The sequence below is a fragment of the Pseudochaenichthys georgianus genome, chromosome 12, assembly GCF_902827115.2.
Source record: "Pseudochaenichthys georgianus chromosome 12, fPseGeo1.2, whole genome shotgun sequence".
NCBI classification, from domain to species: Eukaryota; Metazoa; Chordata; class Actinopteri; order Perciformes; family Channichthyidae; genus Pseudochaenichthys; species Pseudochaenichthys georgianus.
In genome coordinates this window covers 28,959,753-28,986,108 of record NC_047514.1, presented here as the reverse complement: position 1 = coordinate 28,986,108, position 26,356 = coordinate 28,959,753, and the positions used below count along the sequence as shown (strand labels likewise).

The 26,356-nt window shown below is 44.6% G+C and overlaps 1 protein-coding gene across 2 annotated transcripts in view; it reads left to right on the top strand.

Moving 5' to 3' along the window:
* LOC117455824 (leukemia inhibitory factor receptor-like) overlaps nucleotides 1–25,596 on the top strand; it is a 101,678-nt gene extending 76,082 nt beyond the window's left edge. For both annotated transcript variants that reach the window (XM_034095406.2, XM_034095405.2), the window contains 7 exons: nucleotides 11,064–11,243; nucleotides 11,341–11,442; nucleotides 11,549–11,710; nucleotides 18,906–19,034; nucleotides 22,560–22,653; nucleotides 22,759–22,810; nucleotides 23,582–25,596. In XM_034095406.2, the coding sequence (XP_033951297.1) occupies nucleotides 11,064–11,243; nucleotides 11,341–11,442; nucleotides 11,549–11,710; nucleotides 18,906–19,034; nucleotides 22,560–22,653; nucleotides 22,759–22,810; nucleotides 23,582–24,067 (1,205 nt within the window). In that variant the 3' untranslated portion in view covers nucleotides 24,068–25,596. The remainder of the gene's footprint in view (nucleotides 1–11,063; nucleotides 11,244–11,340; nucleotides 11,443–11,548; nucleotides 11,711–18,905; nucleotides 19,035–22,559; nucleotides 22,654–22,758; nucleotides 22,811–23,581) is intronic.
* The last annotated feature ends 760 nt before the right edge of the window (nucleotides 25,597–26,356 follow it).

The window sequence follows — 26,356 nt, the reverse complement described above, 5'->3', positions numbered from 1 at the left end:
CATATTATGTGGTCCGGAGTGACTCTTACGGAGCGTGAAGTGAACTGAAAAAATGTTCTGGCTAACGTTAGCTTTAGTACTCAGATCTTGTTGTTGAGTAGAAGTACCAGAGTGTAGGAATACTATGTTACAGCAAGAGTACTGCATTAAAAATGTTACTCAAGTAAAAGTATAAAGGTATTCTCATCAAAATATAGTGGAAATAGCGACAGTAAAGGTAGTCGTTGTGCAGATTGGTCCATTTCAGAATAATATATATGATGTGTTTTATAATGATTTATCATCAAAGTGTTCTCAAAGCTGGTGAAGGTGCAGCTAGTCTGAAGTACTTTGTATACTGCAGGGTAGCTGGTGGATTTACTCCAGGTGGAACTAAAGTCTGATTTAACACTTGATTATATTTCACATAATTCATCGAGATCCGTAAAGTAACTAAAAGGTATGAAATACATGTAGCGGATTAGAAATACACCATGTACCTCTGAACTGTAGAAGTAGAAGAATAAAGTAGCAACACATTTAAATACTCAAATAAAGTACAAGTATCTCAAAATAGTGCCCAAGTATCATTAAAAGGGAAAATACATGGATAAAAGTTACAGTGCAGTCTAAAATATGAATAGTTCAATTAAAAGCAGCGACAAAAATAAATAAATGGATTTAAAAGTAGTAAGAGTTGCAGCGGACCTGCAGGTTTCTGGGAGTTTGTTCCAGATGTTTGGAGCATAATAACTGAACGCTGCTTCTCCATGTTTAGTTCTGACTCTGGGGACAGGAAGCTGACCAGTCCCTGAAGACCTGAGAGATCTGGATGGTTCATAATTTAGCAGGAGGTCAGAAATGTATTTTGGGCCTAAACCATTCAGTGCTTTATACACCAGCAGCATTATTTTGAAATCTATTCTTTGACACACAGGAAGCCAGTGTAAAGACTTCAGAACAGGAGTGATGTGATCCACTTTCTTAGTGTCAGTGAGGACTCGAGCAGCGGCGCTCTGAATCAGCTGCAGCTTCCTAATAGATGTTTTAGTGAGACCTGTGAAGACACCATTACAGTAGTCCAGTCTACTGAAGATAAAAGCATGGACAAGTTTTTTTTCAAATCCTGCTGTGACATTAGTCTTTTAATCCTAGATATATTCTTTAGGTGATAGTAGGCTGATTTAGTAACTGTAAATCACTTACACGTGCGTGTGTGTGTGTGTGTGTGTGTGTGTGTGTGTGTGTGTGTGTGTGTGTGTGTGTGTGTGTGTGTGTGTGTGTGTGTGTGTGTGTGTGTGTGTGTGTGTGTGTGTGTGTGTGTGTGTGTGTGTGTGTGTGTGTGTGTGTGTGTGTGTGTGTGTGTGTGTGTGTGTGTTTGGTTGGGGGTAGCCAAATGTTCCTCTTTGTGCTTTAGGCCATAAAAACCCCCCAATGGTCGCTCTGTGGTCTGCTCAGATTATCTCCCCCTCCAAAGGTCACTCCTGTGTCTGACCTCGGGTGCAGGACTTTAGGAGCAGAGGAAGGGGAGATTCCGTCCAAAAATGCAAACCTCTCCATGACTTGTCTTTAAAACGTTCTTTAAGTCCTGTATTAAGTCTTCTGTTATGTAGCGGAAAATCCCATTTGAAAAAATGAAGAGCAAAATATTTTAGTTTTAAACTTCTCTGTCTGTCTGTCCGGATTTGGAAATGTTTATGATTTATTGTGTGTGCTCGTGAATGAGAGAAGGAGAAAACAACATCTATCTTTGAACTGCAATTACTTATCTTAAAAAAATTGCAACATTATACTCCTTTAAAAATTGCTCAATACATTTAAACACATTTATTATGTGCACAATAAAACCTCAACAAGTATATTGATCCTGGCTTAACCAGCGACCTTTACTCTATTGTTCATAAGCTCAGTATTTGACAACTATTAGGATTGTAGTAATGTCTGTATAGACCAATTGTACTAGAAATAATTTGAAACAGTTTAATAAAGAATGTTAATCTATATTTAAGCTGTAATTGAACTTCAACGTATATCAATTATCTGATTCCAGTGGCCAGTTGGAAACAGACAATCAACAAGGTTTTCATTTTGCAGCAACAGCGCAAACGTTTCAATTACTGTCTGACTATATTGCATTACATTGTATTTAGCTGACGCTTTTATCCAAAGGGACTTACAATAAGTACATTCGACCAGGAAGACATAACCTTGAAGAAAACAGAACCATATATGTACATCAGGCCTCACAGAGCCAAGTACCTCAAGTGCTTCTCAACTGGCTATAGATAAGCCAGTCCTAATGCATGAGTGTGGTTCTGTCTTATCCTCTTTGTTTCGGAATGTGTTCAATACATTACGTTTTGTTATTCATTATTACCATATAATACATAGATTAAGAATAAATGAAACAAATAATACAACATTGAGCTGTTTGAGCTTTTCATCTTTACATTATTGTTTTATTTTTCTGAAGTCATTTAATTTTGGTGAGATAACTAAAGTTTAGTTCATTTTACCCTGGCTGTGGACTGATTCATTATGAGTTGTTACAACGCATGCACAAGACGGCGGGAAGACAAACAAACACGAAACAATTATACAAACAAACATGAACTCGCAACAAGTACCAGTGTGACAGAAAACTTCATTCCGCTCAATTTAGTCCGAATTAGGGAGAGTCTCAGAGGGGGTAGGGAATTATAGGAATGGAGCACCTTGACTCACGCATCCACCTTTGTACAAGTGCTAAGATCGTGCCTGAAGACCGTCCAAAAGCGATAACTAGCTTATCCTCTTGCGACAACCACTACTCTGTTCTAGTGGCGCTATGATCCCCCGACCAGGAGAACATTGACTTGTTTTGCTACCCTCTCCAAGAACAGCCCAGTTAACTGTAGTCCACGACCAGCCTATACACCCGCCATTGAGTTCACCCCAACGGTGAAACACAGTTTTTGTTTCTACGCTTGCTTGCCACTGCCCACCTGTGATCAATTAGCCTATAATTGTTATTTATGCACCCCGGACCTCCACCAGCAGGTCCAGCAACGTAGGGAACGCTTTCAAGCAACGCAGGAAATGCTCCTCCAGCAGAGTAGAGAGCTGTGGCGCGTCAGGTGATGCACGCACCTCGTGCTGTCCCAGAATTTCCAGCAATGTAGAACATGGTCACAGACAACGATTGCTTTTAGACCATCCCGTTTTTTAATTGAGATGGCGGTGGTGTGAGTTAAAGCTTAGACAAAAAAGGGCTGTGACTTTCTTCCTCTCATCTGCACAGCAGCAGCAACCCAGACAGGGGAAGTATTCACACACACACCCCCCACTGCTGCTGGAGCCATGCACACAGAGGCAATGGAGGAAAATATATCTCGCTGCTTATTTTAAACTGCTGTTCTTTTTATTTAATCCAGTACCCTGTCTTCCAACAACAGCCAAATTGAACAACTCATCAGTTATGAAACACAACTCCATGTCACATTTCCCGCATACCACCCTTCCCATCTTATAATCGTTCTGTTTTGTTCCAAATCGACAAATGGTGTGAGGAAAATAATATGTGGCACTCTGTGCTTCTCCCTCTCTGTCTGCTCTCCGCAGGGGGTGGGGTGAAATCACACACACCCAGCAGCAGCAGCAGCAGCAGGCAGATTTGAGCCGATTTCTGCTGTTAATTTAAACCAGTTTGACCACTGAGACCTCCAGAATTCGGCGATTTTTTTACAAATCTATCACATTGCAGCAGCTCAGTTCTTTTTTACAGGTAATTTTATGATACCGTCAACCTCAGAATGATACTGGCAATCAATCTCAAAATAGAAATGTACTTACCAGCCTCTGAAGATCTTTTGGTATCCTGTTCGTGACGCCAATTTGTAAGAGAAACTTCTGTTGCAATGGAAATCAGCACTCAGAGAGACACGGGAGGAGCAGGAATTCTGAATGTCAAACACTGGGATTTATTGAGAGATCCAACGGCCGGGAGCATTGGCAAGGTTTTCACATGACTTCCTCATGTCAATCCCAAGCCAACACTCCAGGTTACACAGAAACACAGCGCAAATCTACACAGAGAATATAGGAGGCGCCTATATTTGCGCTCTTTCCATCCTAATCGATCGCACATGTTTAGAGACAAAGAAAGTCTGTTAAAGTCATCTGCGCAGTTGGCTACACTCCCCCAACAGGAAGGCAGGACATTTGACCTGTGCCCTGCTCTAAGTTGCAGGCAAGACACATGGGAAAACACTAAAATTCTCCCCTGCACAGATATCATTAAAATATTATCTAACAACGTGGGTGTAATTACATCCCTCTTTCAGTTCGGCGAGTAGCAGCAACGCTCTACTCTTTCCATTAAGCAGGTAGCTGGTGAAGGCTGTGTTCCCGCTCCCGCCTACGCTGCATCTGGCTACCTACAGAATGGTTCATTCATGTAGCGCCTGTATGGCTTCTCTTGAGCCCGAGGACGGCCAGGACCGCTGCCCCTCCTGCCTTGGCCCGCTCCTGGTAGACGCCAAACGGCCTTGTTTTTCAGTTAAGCAGGTAGCCGGTGAAGGCTGTGTTCCCGCACCCGCTCCCGGTTACACTGCATCTGGCATTCCTCTAACTCAACCAGTGAAGGCAGTTCTCGCCCCCGCTCCTGGTAGACGCCAAACTGCCTCGTTTTTCCATTAAGCAGGTAGCCGGTGAAGGCTGTGTTCCCGCACCCGCTCCCGGTTACGCTGCATCTGGCATTCGTCTCTAACTCAACCAGTGAAGGCAGTGTTCTCGCCCCTGCTCCTGGTAGGCGCGGAACTGCCTTGTTTCTCCGTTAAGCAGGTAGCTGGTGAAGGCTGTGTTCCCGCACCCGCTCCCGGTTATGCTGCATTTGGCATTCGTCTCTAACTCAACCAGTGAAGGCAGTGTTCTCGCCCCCGCTCCTGGTAGGTGCTGAACTGCCTCGTTTTTCTGTTAAGCAGGTAGCTGGTGAAGGCTGTGTTCCCGCACCCGCTCCCGGTTACGCTGCATCTGGCATTAGTCTCTAACTCAACCAGTGAAGGTAGTGTTCTCGCCCCCGCTCCTGGTAGACGTGGAACTACCCTGTTTTTCCGTTAAGCAGGTAGCTGGTGAAGGCTGTGTTCCCGCACCCGCTCCCGGTTATGCTGCATCTGGCATTTGTCTCTAACTCAGCCGGCAGTGTTCTCGACCCCACTCCTGGTAGATGCTGAACTGCTGTGTTTATTAATCCAGCCAGGTGAAGGCAGTGCTCTCGCTCCCGCTCCCTCTGCCGGTAACGTGGGTGTAATTACATCCCTCTTTCTGTTCGGCGAGTAGCTGCAACGCTCTACTCTTTCCATTAAGCAGGTAGCTGGTGAAGGCTGTGTTCCCGCACCCGCTCCCGGCTACGCTGCATCTGGCTACCTACAGAATGGTTCATTCATGTAGCGCCTGTATGGCTTCTCTTGAGCCCGAGGATGGCCACGACCGCTGCCCCTCCTGCCTCGGCCGCCTCTGGCGGTCAGTGGGGACAAAATTCGAGCATCTGAGGGAGGTTCTCACGGTAAACGCCTGCATGAGCTGTAGCTGCATGCCTCGGGCGCTCAGAGTGGCTCTAATCACTGAGGTGGAACGTCTGGCAGCAGCCAACAGACACCTCTCCTTGTCACATCTTCCTCCAGATCAATTCGGCCGTTCCCGGCGACTTGAGGGAGCGATGGCTATGTGTGCTCCCCCCAATAGAAGGACTAGAAACAGGCTGTCCTCTAAAGTGGATCGGATAGCTGCCGATAGGGGCATGATGAAGTCGCCTCTTGGCCCTTCAGCCTGGGCCCGGGTATAGGGGCTGCTAGCGGGCCGTCTGTCCCCCCACCCTCCTTCGGTTGGCGCCCCTCCTTCGGTTGGCGCACCTCCTTCGGTTGGCGCACCTCCTTCGGCTGACGCACCTCCTTCGGTTGACGCACCTCTGTATGAGGACGCCTTGTCGCTGGTACAGACTCGTCGCCAAGTTTCGCTGGCCCAGTCACCACTAACTGAGGCATGTAGGAGAGTCCTCCGTAGCGTACCAGTCGAGCCAGGGGAGCTGTTTAGGTCAGCTGCCCTGGAGGCACTGGAGCGTGCCGCCCAAGCTAGGCAGACCAGGCAGCAGCACTTGGGTCTTCGCAGACCTGTGCCCACTCCCAGCAGGCCCAGAGGCCGTTCTAGCAGCCGCACTCAGCTGCCGGATTACAGGGGTGGTCTGCAGAGGTCTTAGCGGCCTCCCAATGACTTTCGTGCCCCTGGTCGCCCACCTTCCAGGCGGCCTCGTGCCCCAGAGCCTTACCGGAGCCCCGCAAGAGGCTCCAGGGTCCGGGGGGCTGGGCCCTGAAATCCCGGTGGCGGTCGTCGGCTGCTTTCCCAGCAGCAGCTCAGTTACCGCAGCTCCGGCCCCTAGCCTTTGGCTGGGTCTAATTGACAGTCGTCAGCAATCCGGCAGTGGCCCTAGCTCTGGGCCAAGAGTTGTTCGTCCTTCTGTCCAAGGACGCAATGATTCCAGTAAGACCCTCTGCTTAGCCCAGGGGGTTCTACTCGGCGTACTTTCTCGTGAGCAAGAAAGTCGGCGGATTTCGCCCGATCTTGGACCTCAGAGGAATCAACAGATTCCTGAAGGTGCTGCCTTCTATATGCTGACCACTGCATATGCACAGGTGGAGTGGTTCTCAACCGTGGACTTGAGGGATGCCTACTTCCACGTGGGCTGGGCAAGAGGGTGCCTTATATCCAGTTCCTCCGGCCCTTGGGCAGACTGGCAGCTGCCTCGGCCCCTGGGCCCTTAGGCCCGCTGTCGTTGCGCCCCATGCAGATGTGGCTGAACAGCCTTCACTTGGATGCCAAGTGGCACAGGCACAGGGAAGTCAGGGTGTCGCAGCATTGCCTCCACTCTCTGTCACGCTGGATGGGCAGGGCCTATCTCCTGGTAGGCGTGCCCATGGGCACCATCCCATCCCGCCAGGAGACCATCACCATAGGTGCATGTCTCTCAGGGTGGGGTGCAGTGCGGCAGAGCAGGACCGTTCAGGGTCAGCGGTCTGCCCAGGAGAGTGCGCGCCAGGTCAACGTGCTAGAGCTTCGGGCTGTGGAGCTTGCACTCACGCACATTCTACCCCAACTGGGGGGCAAGAATGTGTGTGTTCCTTGGGGACAGCATGTACGTTGTTGCTTAGACAACAGTCCCTTCTAGATAGTGGACGTTCTCACTCCACTCTGAATTTATGTGGCTGCGATTTTTGCCCGACATGTTCGGGTCGACGGCGCCACGGCAGGGTGCCACAGATCTGGCACTTTCTCCAGTTGTCATCAGGTCAATGTCGCCACTCCCCATTCTTTGGGCGTGGTCCTTTTGCCGAGCTCCGCTGCTTCCAGTGGTGAGCAAGGGCTTGGATTCTTCATGACATTGTTGGTATAAGTCATCCAGTGCTTAAAGCACCGCCTCTGGTGGTCAGTAGGGACGAAGTAAAACGATAGTTACGGCTGTAACTAGGGTCTATGAGTCCCGGATGACCGCCAGAGTTCCCTGTCACTCAGAATTCTTGTGTGCTCGCGAGAAGATTCTGGGAACAGATCCTCTGACGACACCGGCTGATATTAAAGCACCGCGTCTGGCGGTCATCCGGGACTCATAGAACCGTAGTTACAGCCGTAACTATCGTTTTTTATGTTTGGGTGTTTGCTGTCATGTTTTCCTCCTGGGTTATTGTCTGGTCCTTTTCCCTGTGTTTTTCCTCCCGTCGTTAGTTTCCCTGGTGTGTCTAGTTGTCTGATTGTGTTCACCTGTGGTCCTTGTGTTTCTCCTCCCCTGCCCGGCTGTTTTTCGTCTCGTGATTACCCCTCCCTGTATTTAGTCTTGTCTCTTCCTGTGTTCAGTGTTGGTTCGTCTTTTGTTGGTGACTGAGTTCACCGGTGAGTGTTCTGTTTTGTCTGTATTAGTTTCATTATCCTTGAAATAAAGGTTTATCAGAGTTATCTGCATTTGGGTCCTGCTTCCTTCACTCAACCGTGACATTACGAACCAACCAGAAATGGACCCAGCAGATGATCCTTTTGAGGTGGAACTACAACATTTCCCCTTTTATTTGGCTTGCTGCTATGATTGGTGGAAGGGAGCGTCCAGTGTTCTGCAGAAGGAGGCCGCTCTGGTAGAGGCCCACCGGTTGGCTATGGAGAAACCAGACTTGGTGAAATTCTTACCTGGCTGGATTTTGAACTTCCTCTGGATGTGTGATTTCCAGCCTGCTGACTACAAACGTCTCGGTGTGTTCCGTCTGGAGTCAACCCATGCTTCTGCCCCAGTTCCTGCTCCTGTCCAGGAGTCATATTCTGGAACTCGTCTGGCTTATGGAGGTCCACGGAGTATTCAGGCGGCTGCTAAGAGAAGGAGTCGCAAGGCCAAGCTAGCAGCCCGAGTCCCAAGAGCCATGGTTCCAGCCCCAGCAGCCATGGTTCGGGCTCCAGTACAGGCCCCAGAAGCCATGGTTCCGGCAACAGAACCGGCCGACACAGCCATGGTTCCGGCCTCAGTTCCAGCCCCAGCAGCCATGGTTCCAGCTTCAGTACCGGCCCCAGAAGCCATGGGCCCGACTCCAGTTTCGGCTACAGGGCTGGCTCCCCAGCTGACGCCAGCTCCCGAGTCTTGTCGGCGTACCGGCCGACTCCAGCACCTCGTCTCCTGCTGGCTCTCCAGCCGACGCCAGCTCCCCGAGTCTTGTCGGCGTACCGGCCGACTCAAGCACCTCGTCTTCTGCTGGCTCTCCAGCCGACGCCAGCTCCCCGTGTCCTGTCGGCGTACCGACCGACACAAGTCCCCTCTCAAGTTCCCTCTTGACTTCCCTCTCAAGTCCCCTCTCAAGTCTCCTCTCCAGTTCCCTCTCAAGTCTCCTCTCGAGCTACCTCTCGAGTCACCTCTCAAGCCACCTCTCGATTCCCCTCTCAAGTCTCCTCTCAAGTCCCCTCTCGAGTCCCCTCTCGAGTCCCCTCTCTAGTCTCCTCTCAAGTCTCCTCTCCAGTCCCCTCTCGAGTCTCCTCTCGAGTTCCCTCTCAAGCCACCTCTCGGATTCCCCCTTGAGTTCCCTCGCGAGTCACCTCTCAAGTCATCTCTCGAGTTCCCTCTCAAGTCACTTCTCGAGTCTCCTATCAAGTCACCTCCCGAGTTCCCTCTCGAGTCACCTCCCGAGTTCCCTCTCGAGTCCCCTCTCTAGTCTCCTCTCGAGTTCCCTCTCAATCCACCTCTCGGTTTCCCCCTTGAGTTCCCTCACGAGTCACCTCTCAAGTCATCTCTCGAGTTCCCTCTCAAGTCACCTCTCGAGTCTCCTCTCAAGTCCCCTCTCGAGTTCCTTCTCACGTCTCTACCCAATGTCCTGGTCCGTTGGAGGTTCCGCTGGGGGTCCTGCCAACTCCTGGTCCTCTTCCGTGGGGGATCCTGCCGAAGCCTGTCCCACCGGCTCTGGTTCCTGTTCGGCCGACACCGGGTCCTGCCCGGCCTCCAGAGCTGTCCCTTCAGCGCCTTCCTGCCCGGCCTCCGGAGCTGTCCCGTCAGCGCCTTCCTGCCCGGCCTCCGGAGCTATCTGGTCTTCGCCCTTGAGCCCGGCCCTCTGAGAGCCCGGCCCTCTGAGAGCCGCGGTCTTCGCCTTCGAGCCCGGCCCCCTGAGTGCCGCGGTCTTCAGCCTCGAGCCCGGCCCCCTGAGTGCCGCGGTCTTCGGCCTCGAGCCCGGCCCCCTGAGTGCTGTGGTCTTCGGCCTCGAGCCCGGCCCCCTGAGAGCCGCGGTCTTCGCCCTTATGCTCGGCCCCCTGATTCTTCCTGCCGCTGCCTTCGCCCTCATGCTCGGCCCCCTGAGTTTGCCCGCTGTGGTCTTCGCCCCTCCATGGACTCTACCTTGCCCCCGGGCCGTCCGCCCGAGACCCCCACCTTGGACTTTGCCTTGCCCCCGGGCCATCTGCCCGAGATCCCTTCCGGGCCCTCCGCTGTGCTCCTGGGCTATCAGCCCAAAACCCGTCCTCCAGACCCCCTCCACCCACCCTGCTTGAGGTTTTGGACTTTTGTGGGTTTTTTTAGGGATGTCTGGAATCCGTCCCTTGAGAGGGGGGTTCTGTCAAGATTCTCATGTTATGTCACGTTTGTAGTTTTGTATGTTTGGGTGTTTTGCTGTTCTCCCTGTCATGTTTTCCTCCTGGGTTATTGTCTGGTCCTTTTCCCTGTGTTTTTCCCCTGTTGTTAGTTTCCCTGGTGTGTCTAGTTGTCTGATTGTGTTCACCTGTTATCCTTGTGTTTCTCCTCCCCTGCCCGGCTGTTTCTCGTCTCGTGATTACCCCTCCCTGTATTTAGTCTTGTCTCTTCCTGTGTTCAGTGTTGGTTCGTCTTTTGGTGGTGACTGAGTTCACCGGTGAGTGTTCTGTTTTGTCTGTATTAGTTTCATTATCCTTGAAATAAAGGTTTATCAGAGTTATCTGCATTTGGGTCCTGCTTCCTTCACTCAACCGTGACAAAAAGTCTACAAAATGAACATACTTTAATATATTTTTATTATTTTAACATAATTCTACAAAAAAAAATGTTGTTCTGAGAAAAAAGTCAGAATTCTGAGATTAAAGTCAGAATTCTGAGATTAAAGTCAGAATTCTGACTTTTTTCCCAGAACAAAAAAAATTTATATTTTTTAAAATCCTCCCAAAAAAAATATTCATGTGGCCCTAATCCTCTTCCGTATAATTCAATGGAGGAAACATTAAATGTATTTATGTAATATTGCCAGCTAGTAGGAGTTATATGAGTTATATGGTGTGATGGAAACATTAACAAATATGTCTTGAGAGTAAATATTATATTTAACAAATGTCAACCATTTGTTTATTGCTGTGGCTATGATTAGCAAAACTGTTAATGTATTTCTAAAGCCTTTATTTTTTAATATTTCAAAAAGTCTGAAATACCTTTATGATGTTAAAGGAAATGTTAATAATTAATATAATTATATTGCTTTTAAGATATGATCTACTCTGCAACAAATACTAACCAGATCATTTCAGAAATACCTTTATGTCAAACCTAAGTTTCAAAGAGTCTTCATTTTCAGCTGGACACAGAGTGAACACTTCTCGGATCATTGGCAGTAACGGGGGCTTCGACCTGTCCTGGTCTGCCAGTCCTGCCGCCAGCTGTGGTTACATAGTGGACTGGTGCCCTACGTCAGGGCCTTGCACTGTGGACTGGCTGAGAGTGCCTCCCAATAAGACCAATGCCAAAGTATTTTCAAGTAAGTTTTATTCTTTTCCCACAAAACAGTTATCAATGTAACATTACATTTGATTGTATTACAGCACAACAGCTCTCCTGTTATTTCTCTACCCCAGAAAACTTCACCGATGGGCAAAGATTCTCATTTTCCGTGTACGCCTGCACCCAGGGAGCTCCACTACTACTGGACAAAAGAGAGGGCTATTTCACAGAGAAAAGTATGATTGAATCATTTGACTTTTCTGTGGACAAATGCTTGCATTACACATGTGTCAGTGGCATAAAATAGCACTTTCACTTACACTGTTTTACCCATTTTGTCAGGTATAAAAGAAGGCCTGTTTAAGTCATTGAAGGGGAAACAGCAGGATTCCGATTTCGAAGTATCCTGGGACCCTATATATCTAAAAGAGCAGACTGCTTTCATACAAGGATATGTCCTGTATTGTTTGGACAACAGCAATACAGTCATCAATTTCAGCACAGGTAATAATAATAATGCATTTTATTTATATAGGCACATTTTTAAGGCTCTGAAAGTCGTCGAAAAAAGGTAGAAAAACAAAATACTTGCAATAAAACAAGACAATATAATCAATAAGAACAGAGGATGTGTGATGAACAGTGAACAGGGTGGATATGTCAGTGTGAAGAAAAAAATGTTGATACGTGATTTGAAAATGGAGAGCGAGTCAGTATTCCGGATGCCCGGTGGGAGGAAGTTCCAGAGGGGGGGGGGTGCCGAGCGGCCGAAAGCTCTGTATTTCAAAAAGTCTGAAATACTAACATAAAATACCAACAGAGAATTCCCCCAGACCCCCCTGCAGGGGTTGGGTTTTCAGCAGGTCAACTCTTTCACCTGTGGGGAAATTGCAGGATTGGCTCCAGGTCACTCATTTTATTTACTACAAGACAAATGTGCCTTTTTATTTCATACAGTTCAATTTGGATTGAGACAGGGAAATAATTTAAACCTCACGTGTGGCGTTTCACTATCAAGGGGGGTGATACAGCAGGTATGTAATTACAATTACAATTCTGACTTGAGCCCCACCACTGTATGGGTTAGCCCTACCATAGATTACCCAACAAAAATACTCTGGAGCCGCCACTGGACCAGGGTGTGAACAAGGATGGCGGTGCTGTTTGGTGTGAGGGACTTCGGAGGCGGTTAATGCTACGTATATGGAAATAAGCAGACCGAATGACATAACTTATGAGAAATTTGAAGGAAAGTGTGCTGTCGAGGATGACACCCAGACTCTTAACCTGAGGGGAGGGGGAGACTGAGGAGTTGTCGATGGAAATGGAGAAACTGTCAGGTTTGGTTAGGGTGGATTTGGTGCCAATGAGGAGAACCTCTGTCTTATCACTGTCATGAGGAGCTCGTTAATGATTTTCACCAGAGCTGTTTCTGTGCTGTGAAGGGGACGGAAACCAGATTGAAATTGTTCGTAGAGGTTATTGTCCGACAAATGGGCAGGGTCCTTGAATGCATTTGTTTTTTGGGGTCTGCACCAGGTTTCTTGAAGATCTCCTATCATGCCTCAGTGTCAGCCAATCAAATCATATGCCAGTAAAAGCTCTAGCCAATCAAACCGGGGGGGGAGATTCATGTGATTGGTTGTTGGTCGAGCATCAGACATGCCCGCCGGCAAGCTTCAATGCACGCCGCCGTGTGTAAGCTCCGTAACCAACACACTCTCACTCCCTAAACGTCCAGGAGCGACGCTTGGTCAGGGTGACCGTGGCGTGCAGTTGTGACGCGCCGAGGCTCCTTCAGCTTCATAAACGGACGCAAAGAGCTTTCAACTGATTGCAATGTATTCCCATCGGCGGCAGTATTTGACGCTCATGGAAGCATCGCATCAGTTTATGTCGGCAGCTCTTAAAGGGAATGTGAGCGTCCATTCCCATTAGATAACGGAGAATTGTACACCCGGAAGTAAGTATTCTCCTTATTGACGATTGGTTTTACAGTGATATCTCCACTACTCGTCAACTCAAAAACACCGGATTACCTTTGTTAATTAAACGACATTGATAGGTTTAAATTGTGTGCAATACTTTTGTGTTTTTCCTCTTCAATTCTGAGAAACAACTTGTTTTCTCTGAAATGTGATTTTTTTTACCAAGTGTTTTTATTGCTTTTGGGGCATGGAAAATAAGATTTGAACTTTATTTTTTTTCAATCTAGTTTTTTCAAATAGATTTTTATATGTCCACTCAGGTGGACAGTATGCGTTCAGCGTTTGAACTGAAGAGATAAATAAAGATGTGCAAACTTAAAATTACATTATAATAACATAAGTATGTTGATTTACGTCCCAAAAAGATATTGCAGATGAAGTATTTTCAAGAATAACCAGGGCCAGGGGCCAATATGAGGCCCCACGCACAGTTATTTGATGAGTGCTAGTGGAGCCTTGCAGCGGTGAAACCGTGCCGCGCCACCCTAATTGCGCCACTTAAGCACATAGGTGCGCCTCAGATGAGGCCCTCCTCCGCAAGGTGTGGCCCCCTCCTCCACAAAGTGAGGCCCCACACAGTCTGCATGATCTGCCTGTAGGGAGGGACGGCCCTGGGAACAACAGCAGCAGTACCAGTACGAATTATAGTTGAAATATAGCCAGTGATGCATGACGTCCACTGTAGTGGAGAGGTGGTTAACCATGATTTCCTGCAAACATTAAATCAACACTTTGATCATTTATGAATTATATGATCCCTTAGTTGTTACTTGATGTCACCACATGTCTTATACCTGCAGGGGACGCTTTCCATAAAAGACACAGGCTGTGGGGGGACACCCGAGACCGGGCAATGTACCCGGTAGAAACCGGGTGAAATAGCCAAAAAAAATTAAAATAATAAAATAGGAGGGAAAGTGAAAAAAAGTGTCCGAAAATAGGCACTCGTGAGGCGGGCAGAGTCCCCTGTCAACTCCCGTTACATTCCTCCATGGTGTCATTTGAATTAAAAACTTTTACGCGAACCAGGCTGGGGGGGTCAAAAGGGCTTGACCAAGGCGGACTCATCACCTCCGTGATGAGTCTCCATTGTGATTTGAAAAATTCCATCAAACGAGTCCTTCGGTGGGCGGGAAAAAAAACGTGTTCGTCAGAATCGTCACTTCCTGTACTGACATTGGAGGTGTCCTGAGAGTGGAGGTCTGCAGGCAGGCAGGCACGTTCTTGTGAAACACATGAAGTCTTTCAAAGATGTCGAAGTTGTGAAAGAAGCATTCCTGGAGGCTGCCGACGCGCTTTTTGGGGGACAGTAAAAATAACAGTAGCATTTCACCAGGTTTTTGATATAATAAAAACTCAAGTTAGATACCGTTATTAATCAGCTGTAAGTTTTAGTTTGTTTGAACTTATTCATTATAATTATTGTACAAAATGGTATAAGAATGCAAACATTCAGATCTGTTCTGTTTAAATTGATTATAGTCTATCATCAATTCAGGTTAAGAAACTAGTGTTGATGGAACCTTTTTTTAAGGCATTTCTTTTATACTCTACTAAAATGCTACAAAAAAGGGTTTGATTCTCTTAATTTTGTCTTTTTTATTGCACTGTTGCAGCAGATTCCTGTGTAGCTTCAGATCTGAGTTGTCTTATTAGTAAGCCTAATTTATACTTTTGTAGCAACACTATTTTTATATAATGGCAAAGAAAGGGTTCAGAGTATTTTCTTTTTTCCATGTGTCATATGTGGCAGCACTGTTCAATGTTTCTTGAAAACATTATCCACTGTAGTATGTGACGTGTGAATAAACTTCAACTCTGTATCAACAACACTGTTGTGTAACTTCAGTTAAATACTTGTATGTGTAGATTAGAAAGAGGTAAAATAAAGAATCTGCAGTATTTTATGAAGTATTAATCTTACAAAGGTCAGTTTTATACAAGTAGAAGTGTGTATTTATCTGGTAGCAGGCTGTCAGTAATGGCTACGCCTCTCTATTTGGACTGGTAGATCTCGGCAGACTGGCAACTTTAAAAGTAGCTCTCGGTTCAAAAAAGGTTGGGCACCCCTGACCTAAAGTATTCTTTGTGTTAATAAAGGTTAATTAGTTTGTCTGTTTTGCACATCCTCATATTACTATCTTTGCACATCCAGCACTAACATTTTATTGTAGAGATCACTTACAGTATCTTCTTGATTTTTTATATTCTATATTTCTATCATTGACCTTCTACTTTCCCCCTATGAAAGTATTTACTCTTAATATTTTTTTCATCAAATCACATTATTCAACAAAAATAACATTATTCAACAAAAATATTTAAATGACGTGCTTTAACCACTAGGCGGTGCACACAAGGTACACACTGCATACAAATAATAACGTTGTTATTAAAAGTGTAGAACATAGGGGTGTAACGGTTTAACATTTCGGTTCGGTACGTACCTCGGTTTTTAGGTCACGGTTCGGTTCGGTATGTTTTCGGTACAGCAGAAAAAATTATCACAAAACATAAAATATTTCTTGTTTTTTTTTAATTGTTATTAAACTGTGAATAATGTATTCACTCAACTAAATACAAAATATAATACAATAAACATTAAGGTGCAGCATTTCGATGAACTGAAATAATCTGTATTTGAACAGTACTGTACTGTTCAATTAGGACTTGTATTTTCATGTTTTTTGAAAGAAAAATTAACTTGTCCACATTGCTTGCCGAAAGGGCAGATCTGCTGGCACTAACAATGTCTCCTGCTGTGGAGAACACCCCCTCTCGCTAGAGACAGAGGTAGCAGATACAGCCAGGTAGCGCTTTGCTAACATGGCAACATAAGGATATTTGGCATTTGTAATAGCTTTGGCTCGGTCTGAACTCTCTGCGAGTGGTGGAGGCTTAAATGCTAGCGGGAGTTGGGTTTGCACTGCATTCTTTTTTCTCTTGGTACCGGTGTTATTCACGTTCGGGTGATGCCTTTTCAAATGAGTGTTCAAGTTTGATGTATTTCCAGCCGTGTAACCAATTGTAGTTGAACAATGCCGACAAACAGCTTTGGTTCGGTCCACCTGTCGTTGTCCGTCTTCCTTGTACGTAACTGCGAAACTAAAATGTTCCCAAACCGGAGACTTCAATGATGCTGGAGGATTTTCGAGCTCAACTTTATCTGCGTTCGCCATTTCCTCAAACTACTGACTACATTTGAAATCATCCCTGTGACCAGCTCTCATACAGTAGTATGCCTCTCGTCCAATGAAATGACTTGATCGCTCTATGACGCGTTGAACCCAATGTGAGCAAATTACACTGAACGCTGCGACGCAGCACCTGAGATTACTTCCAAAAAGTTGTTCACGTTCTCAATCTTTTACGTTTAACGTTATATTTGTTCGGTACACTTGCTTCAGATATAACTCATAGCAAATAAAGTATACAAATATAAGTAATACAAATATAAAACACTGGCATGTAATTTACGTTAGAATAAATAGAATGGTTTTGAATAATAGATGAGAGTAAAATCTACGTCACTTTACAGCCCCGCCCACTTTTGGGGAAACCAACGCTGTCATTTGAACGGAGATCAAGCCTGAAGCCACAGAGCTCTTCTGTTACTGTCCTTTCTTCTTAGAGGAAGTACAGAAACACGTAACTCTGGATTTGTTTTAATGTTTGAGGTGCAACAAACGACACAGCAGCTTTTTGGCGGGTTAAAACTATTATGTTCTGCCTCACTCATGAGAGTAACAGCTGGAGAAATTACAGCCTCGTCTACTGATTTTAATTTAACCATATATCGAGCCCGATTCTCGATTTCAAATGTGTGGTCTAAAATGATATTTATAAATGACTATTATCATTATTATAAGCAAGACAATAAATGGCAAAGATATCTAGAAAATAAACGTATTTGAGATACGTTCATAACAAACGTAACATGGGAGAAAATACGTTTCTAGCTCAACGTAATTGAGAATGCAGTTTAGTTTTGTGGGAACGTAATTTTTAGGAGACAGGGTTGGACTTTTTTTGTAGGAATGTATGTTTCATCCAAACACAGAGCTTGTTGACTTATCACGAAGTTTGCAGCATTGCACACAATTTAAACCAATCAATGTCGTTTAATTAACAAAGGTAATCCGGTGTTTTTTAGTCGATGAGTAGTGCAGATATCACTGTAACATCAATCGACAGTAAGGAGAATACTTGCTTCCGGGTGTACAATTCTCCGTTATCTAATGGGAATGGACGCTCACATTGCCTTTAAGAGCTGCCGATATAAACGGATGCGGTGCTTCCATGAGCGTCAAATACCGCAGCCGATGGGAATACATTGCAATCAGTTGAAAGCTCTTAGCGTCCGTTTATGAAGCTGAAGGAGCCTCGGCTCGACCCAACTGCACGCCACTGTCACCCTGACCAAGCGTCGCTCCTGGACGCTTAGGGAGTGAGAGTGTGTTGTCGTAACAGGGCTGAAATAGAGGGATATGAGGGAGTCTAAAATGCATGATCTGTTTGGTATTTTGAGCAAAACACATCATAGAAATTGTTTTATATATTTTTATATATCTGAGACCCATAATATATGCCTGAAAATAGCATGAGAGGAGATCTTTAAGTTGTAAGGCAAGCGATTAAAATGAGCAGTGCACAGAAACAGACGAGACTTCAGATTCTCACGGTAAATCAGCAAGAGACCACCCCTCTCCTGGTGGCCAGTGGTTGACAGACAAACCCAGGAGGAGTAGATTCATTCAACTGTGAAAAGTCATTAGGTTTTTGCACCGTATCAGCCAAACAGAGAAAGTCTGACTTACGTCAGGAGATCTTGGAGAAGAGGACCATTGCTCGTAAGAGAACTAATGTTGAATAATCCAAAGTTGATATCAGTGTGGTCGTGTTATTGTTTAGTTCTAACGTTAGTGGACCTGGCCTAAAAAACATTAACATATTTTAGACCACTTAAAGGTCCCATGACATAGCCATTTCTAGTGATCATAATTCCATTTTTGAGGTCTACTAGACCTAGACTAAACATTGTTCAATGTTCCAAAATCACATTGGTTTCTCATACAGCATCTCTGTATAGTATGTGTATTCACTCTCTGTCCTAAACGGCTTGTGTGCGAGACAGCGAGACACCTCGTTACAGGGTGTACTTTTTGAGGGTTTGTGACTTTGCAGACCGTTTACACGCATAAAAAGCTACATAACACACAAGGGGACGGGTAATAACCGGAAAAGCATGTTATGGGACCTTTAAATACACACAACCAGGAATCTTATGTGCGGTTATCCAGACGTTCAACGCTTCATTTATTTAGATTACTCATTTATCCACATGCAAATAGGAAAATAAATGAGCAACTTGTCATCTGTTATGTTATGACTTCTGATATCAAAACAACCATCCCACTGTAATCACTGTCCTAGAGTAAATACTGTGCATTAAAAAATACTTTGTATGTCCTTATAGCTGCATACAGTCACAATATATTATGTAATAATATATCATTTATAAAGTGTTTATATACCACATATATTCTGATATATAGAAAATGGTAAATTGGTATTTTTGATGGAGTGTTACTTTTATATTTACACATACAAGGCAAAGCACAACAATTTAATTGGGTTAAAGTGTGAGCTTTTTGGGTATTCAGGATGTTTATTAGTAATAACAATCTATTTTGCTCTGCTATTTTGCTCAGACGATCCTGACGCCACCAGCCTGAGAGCAAGAAACCTTAAAATGGGTTTCTACAATTTCACAATGATGGCACAGACGTCAGTTGGAGAATGTGGCGCTGCATTCATTACTGCCACCTTGAACTCACCGAGTATGTCTTTCTCCCTTTCAGCCTGCAATTTCTCTTTGTAAACAAATCCATATTCTTGACTAAAACTATGGAAACACTACACAGTCATGTATTTAATAATAATAATAATAATAATAATAATAATACATTCAATTTATAAAGCACCTTTCATTGCTCACAGCAATCCCAAGGTGCTACAGGAGGCATAATAAAAACAAATAAAATACAAACACTTTTTTTAAAAAGAAAGGTTTTTAAGCCTTTCTTGAAGGCGTCAATGGTCTGTGGAGTCCTCAGGTGGTCTGGGAGGGAATTCCACAGACGAGGAGCAGCTGCAGAGAAAGCCCGATACCCCATTGTGCGGAGTTTGGTCCTTGGGGGGCGAAGCCGATGGTTGGTTGTGGAGCGGAGGTTGCGTGTGGAGGTTTGTGATGTGAGTAGTTCTTTGAGGTATGAAGGAGCGTTCCTGTGGATGCACTGATGGGCGAGCTGTGAGATCTTGTATTCGATCCTGAATGAGACAGGAAGCCAGTGGAGTGAATGAAGGACGGGTGTGATGTGGTTGTCTTTTCTCACCCTCATCAGGACCCTAGCGGCACTGTTCTGTACATATTGGAGCTTCTGAAGGCTCCCGCTAGGAGTCCCGATGAGGAGAGCGTTGCAGTAATCGAGCCTTGAGGAGACGAAGGCATGGACCAGCTGTTCTGCATCTGACAGGGAGAGTGTGGGATGGAGTTTTGCAATGTTCCTGAGGTGGTAGAAGGAGGCTTTGCACAGGTGTTTGATGTGGGTGTCAAAGGTTAGATGTCTGTCAAATCTTACACCCAGGTTGGTAACAGATGTGGAGAGGGGTATGTTTTGGCCAGAAAAGGTGATGTGGGTTATGGGGGATGACTGGACCTGGTTTGGTGTACCAACTAAAATAGCTTCTGTTTTGGAGCTATTTAGCTGCAGGAAGTTTTCTCGCATCCAGGCCTTTATCTCCTCAATGCAGGTGTTAAAGGATGTTGATGGGAGCGGTGACAATGATGGTGACAGTGAGGAAGCATGTGGGATAGAGTCTGTCTTTATATATAGCTATGTGTCATCAGCGTAGCAATGGAATGATATTCCATGCTGGCTGATGACACGCCAAGGGGCAAAGTGTACAGGGTGAACAGAGTGGGCCCAAGGACCGACCCTTGAGGGACACCACAGGTGACAGGGTGTGTCTGGGACCTCGCACCTCCCAAGGAGACATACTCTGTTCTTCCAGATAGATAGGACTGGAACCAGCTCAGGGCGGAGTCAGAGAGTCCGATGGTGTGTTCGAGGCACTGAAGGAGAATGTTATGGTCGACAGTGTTGAATGCTGCAGTCAGATCCAGGAGGATGAGGAGAGCTGGGGATCCAGTATCAGCCGCCATCAACAGGTCGTTTGTGACCCTGACCAGAGCTGTTTCAGTGCTGTGGGCGGAACAGAAACCAAACTGGAATTTTTCAAATAGGCCGTTTAATTGTAGATGGTCCTGAAGCTGGGCGGCAACTACTTTTTCCAGCACCTTGGCTAGAAATGGGAGGTTGGAGAGGGGCCTGTAGTTGGCGAGGATATCTGGGTCTTGGGTGTGTTCTTTGAGAAGGGGTCTGATGACGGCAGTTTTAAGAGCCAATGGAACATGACCAGCCTTGAGGGAGCTGTTGATGACATAGGTGATCATGGGACTTATAGCCGAGATGTTCGATTTGACAAGGGCTGTGGGTAGAGGGTCTAGTGTGCAGGTGGAGGGTTTCATCTTGCAGGTGTTGTCCTCAACCTCTTGCTGATAGATCTCCGTGAAGCAGCAGAGCGGTTGGACAATCCCATGCTGTGGGTTAACAGTAGGGACAGACACAGCGCAAGGGGTGGAGAGAAGAGAGCAAATAGTGGCAAATTTTGTCCTGAAGAAAGTAACAACATTATTGCACTGCTCTTCTGTAGTGTCGATGTGTGAGGGAGTTTGTGGCTTGAGGAGATGATCAGCAGTAGAGAAAAGCTGCTTGGAGTTTCCAGGATTTTTACTGATTATGTCGGAGTAGAATTGTGACAGTGCTTTTTCGAGTGACTTTGAGTAGGTTTTTTGATGTTCCTGATAGGCTAATCTGTGAACAGAGAGTCCAGATCGTTCGAGACGTCAGTGATAACCAGGTCAAGCGTGTGCCCCCTGGTGTGTGTGGGGACATCAACATGCTGTTTGAGGTTGAGAACATCCAGTAGTTGCAAGAAGTCAGCTACAGGTTGGCGGGAGGGGGTTTCAACATGGATGTTCAAATCCCCCATGTACTGTATGACAGTATTTGCAGACGTGGTACAGACTGAAGAGAGAAGTTAATTTATCTCTGAGATGAAGGCTGGGTTTGGTTTGGGTGGCCGGTAGATGAGAATAATAGTCATGGGGAAAGGGGGTTTGCATTTGCATGCGAGGCATTCAAAAGGAGGATAGGTCAGGAAGAGACAAGGGGGTCAGTTTCAGGTCACTGCGGTGTATTACGGCTAAGCCTCCACTGCGACCAGTTTTCTCCAGGTAATTATAGCCAGGAGGACAGGTTTCATTTAGTACTGAAAAGGCCTCTGGCTGATGCCAGGTCTCAGTAAGACACATTAAGTCAATCCCCCTATCTAGGATGTGATCATGTATGAGACATGATTTATTAGTGAGGGATTGTGTGTTAAATAGTTATAGTTTAAGGCTTGATGAGACGGTGCTATGTAGAGGAAGAAGTAGGCTGAAATCCACTCCACGTTTTATGTCCCGCTTGGTGTGTAGAAGTCTTGCGGTGTTTCCAGAGCTACTATTTGTTCCATGAGCGGCGGTATTATGATGACGTGAAAATAGTGCGACAGTGCGCTCAGCTGACCAGAGTGATGAAATGGAGTCTCCAGACTGGGAATAAACAAACTTTCTACGGGAGCTTCTGTGGATATAGTGGTTTCGGCGTACAATTCCAAGCTGTTTAAGTGCTGAGATACAGGTTGGAGTGCTGTAATGTCTGAACTAGAGCAGCTGCGTGATGGAGTACTTTAGCGTCATGCCGGTCCGGACAGATGCAGGGTTGTCACGGACCTGCCGACCAGAGATGGGGAAAGAGCCAGAAACACAGAAAGATCCACAGCATGGCAGATGATCGAGCTGGGTGGGGAAGTTGAGCTGGAATTGTTTGTGGTAGGTGTGGCTGCTGGCGTAGTGGCTAACCATTAGCCACTCGTAGCTTAGACGTTAGTAGCTCGTCCAGCCAACGAGGGATTTGCAGGAAAGTGGATTATTGTCTGATTATAGTTGGTATAAGCATCCATATACTCTGTGCAAAAACAAAAGAAAATCAGTCTGAAAATAACAATAAGAGATTACGAGGGAGAAGCGGCAACAGACCGTGCCAGCGTCCTCTCTCCTCATCCTACTCTAGATGAGGAAAAGTGAATGTATTTTTGAATGTATTTTTCTCTACAAAATGTTTGTATGTACAAAATGTATTTGTTTCTTAATTTGAATGACCTGTTCCTTATCTGTGCTGTTTGTTTGAACTCACCAGCTGAACATTTAGTAGGCGCAGTCCTTATTCCCCTGGTCACTGTTTTTGGTCTCCTTTCCCTCACAACTATGCTTTGCTTCAGACACTGGACATCGTAAGTCAAACTATCAACTCTTCTTCTCTTCTCTCAATTGTTGCTTCTGATGGTTACATTAAAAAAAACGTGTGACTTATTGCCATGCATTCTTACATTCCACAGTATCAAACAGAAGGTCTATCCTCCAATCCCAAAGCCGGTGTTGACATCAGCGGTAGGTCCTTACAACCATGTCTTGGGGCACTTCAATAGTTATGCATAGTTTATTCACCCTGAAGAGTATTACTCAAACCGAGAACACTGTTATTTCATGTATATAATACAGTGGCTCGGCAAGGAGGTTACTAAAGTAAAATTGAGCTTGAGACATTATTGACCAAACTCCTAAAGAACACATTGGTTAAAAGGGTGAAACTTGTGATCATTTTAAAAAGGCAGGAATGCTTCAATAACAGATGACATGAATGGAATGGAATATATCTTTAAAAATGTTGGCTCGAATGCCTTGCTACTTTTGTGATTTCTTAACTTTTGCATTATCACTTTTCAAATACTTTGGTTTATGATCAGATACCTGCAAAACTATAAAAGTAAGATCACAAAGCTAGCAAATGTTAGCATGGCTTTGCGCATAAGATGCCCACATTTTTAAATATGATCTGCTATATAACGACATGTTAGCATTATTAATTGTTAACATTTTGAAAAGATGTGCAGTTCACTTAAAGCTGTTAAAAGCCTCAAAGTGCACAGCTTTGCAGATTTTCTAGCATGGCTATACACTCTTAATCTTAGTGGGTCTCTTCTGAGTCCGCTTTATGGAAGTGCAACACTAAATTGGGGGCATACACCTTTTAGATTTGGTTTAAAAAATAAATAAGTTTAGTCTCCCTACTTCGCTGCATCATTGTTTCAGAGGTTATCCACATTTTTGCACTCCAAGCTACAACCCACTATTAAATTAATGCAAGTTTTTCTCCCCAAGGGTGAACATGGATGTCATCTCCTTTACATGGATCAGTGTCACCACAGTGACATAGATATTGTGGATGTTCTGGAGCTAGTGTGTAGTGAAGAAACACCAATTAACGGTTCTGTCCGCCAGGAGAACATATCATTTGTTGTTTCCCAAACTCCAAAGGGTTACTACAACCAGCCGCAGAAAAAGTGCCCCCCAGATCCCCTGACCGCAACAACTACAGAACTCCCATCTTTGAAAGGATTACCATCTTCTCCATTTGGAAGTGTATTTTCTAACCCATCCTACAACCTGATAATGAAGCCTGGTTATCAGCAGTCCAGGTCATTTCCTGAGCTTCAGGAAGGAAACAGTTTAGAGAGCAGCATCAATGGATACCAGCCTCAGGGTCTCACAGAAACCTTCAATATAAACCCGACAGAAGAGGATCCGGGGAGTCCTATGTCCTGTGTCTTTACTTATGTTTTGTTACCACAGTCACTTTCAAAATAGCTGGTTCATGCGCAGCCTTTATAAGTTGCAAAATAGAAAAACATATATATATAGTGAAACACTTTGTGACAGAGACATCGTCACTATTTGCGTATGACACATGGTAAAAGGCACACTCAGTACAACACATTCAAACACACAGTCATTGTGGCGAGTGCATGCACTACAATTACTTGACCGTAACATTCTTACCAGACATTTTTAAAGTAATCACTAAACAATATGTTGTTAAAGACAGTTTTTTAATTTTGTTTCCTACTTAACATAACCATGCTTTCCAATATGCCAAAGTAACCTGCTGTTCTTAGTTCCTGAGTTTGAAACAGCACAACAGAATAGTGTGGCCTTAAATAGAAGCTCAATCAGTCGAAACAGCTGTGCTAAATTGGACTGTACCATCTACTGCATGGGCATGTGTGACAATATTTCTCAGAATGAAATATGTAATTGTTTAGGGCTTTAATGGTCAAAAGTAGTAGCATATGATGACTTCTTCTATGTATTGTGCTTCATTATTTTAAGATACATTTGAATAAATGTGTAATTATTTAGATTCCTTCATTTGTGTGTCCGGGGAGAGGCTACAGGTGGTCTCACAGTACAAATACCTGGGGGGTCTTAATTGATTCAAGACTCAATTTTAAGGCTCAGGTGAAAAAGGTTTGCAACAGGGTCAGAGTCAGTCTGTTCAATTTGAGGTTTACCAGGAACTGCATGTCAACAACTTTATGGAAGTACTCTGATGTACATGCACTCTATGGTTCTATATCACATCACCTACTGCTTAACAACCTGGTCACATGCCGTACAACAAACAATAAAATATACAAACAAACACTTAAAATAGTAGATAAGAAATCAGTTTATTCTCATCATTGCTGAATACTCACAAAATATAACTTGTTGAGCTGGGGAAATGTAATGAGATATGCAAATGCTTGCCTCATGTACAAAATAATACACGGCCTTACCTCACCTCCGCTCAGACATTTTATCACCATACGCACACCTGTAACAGGTCAACAAGAGCTGCAACAAGAGGAGACTGCTCTGTTCCATTAAGGAAGAGTTCATTCAGCCAATCTTCTTTTTATTTTAAAGCTGCACAACAGTGGAACTCAATCCCAGTAAAGATTAGAGAACAAAACACCTGCAGTCTATTTAAATCTAATTTAAAAACATGGTTAGTGGAAAGTCAGCTCTGTCAACACTGACACAATCTGCACTTTACAACGCTCTGTTTGTACATGTGCCTTGACCTGTATCTGTCTGCTTTGTGAATATGTATTTTAGTTTTGTTTTTATGTTTTACTTTTTATATATGCTTTTATCATAATATAAGTATCTCTGTTGAATGTTGTTTTACTGATTGTATAAGTGCATTTTTGTTTTTAGGATGACTTTCAACATCTGTCAAGGGACTACAGCCGAAAAATAGCCTGTGGGCTAACTCTGGCACATTTACAGAAATGCCAATCAATGTGCACTGTCCCTGTCAAATAAATATATAAATAAATAAAATAAATACATTTGGCCTATCTAAGTCTAACAGTGGCTGTAGAGCAGAGAGGTATCTGTGAAATATTTTCTGCAAGCCATATATATATATATATATATATATATATATATATGTGTGTGTTTTGTTCTTCTATTTTATGTCATTTCGTTTTTTCAAAAATGTTCTGTAAATAAAAGCACTAAAACATATGGCAGTAGTTAGGCTACCACAAGAACAGTAATTCTCCCATAATAACACTTAACAAATATGATCTATTCTTATGTAACTAGACATGAAACTATAAGTGTTAATTGTGTCTAAATAACAAAACATTTGGTATTTCTATCTAAGAACATGTTTTGGGGTATTGACAGTTCAGGATATTGACCTGTATGTTTCATATTTGCACATTTATATTGTTGTAAAATTTGTACTGAAGGTTAGACAGGAAACCGGGTACAGGAAGTAGGAGGAAGTGAACTGAATAGCATGGCAGTAGACTACTACTAAGTTTCCCTATGCGGCCTGAATAGTAAAAGGGTAATACAAGTCCACTAGAAAGCAATGACTTTAAGTGTAAGCCTTTCACTGACACTGTAAGGATTAGTAATGTATTGTGTTTACAGTATGTGATGACATTTGGAGATGTTTAAACTCAATGAGAAAATGCATTAGCATACACGCTAGGGTTAGCAATACTAGCTTATGGCACATTTCCACTGCAAAGGGGTAGCCCCGTTTAAGCGTCCCTAAGCGTCCTCGCTCAGGCCTCGGGCTGCCTCGCTGGCCGT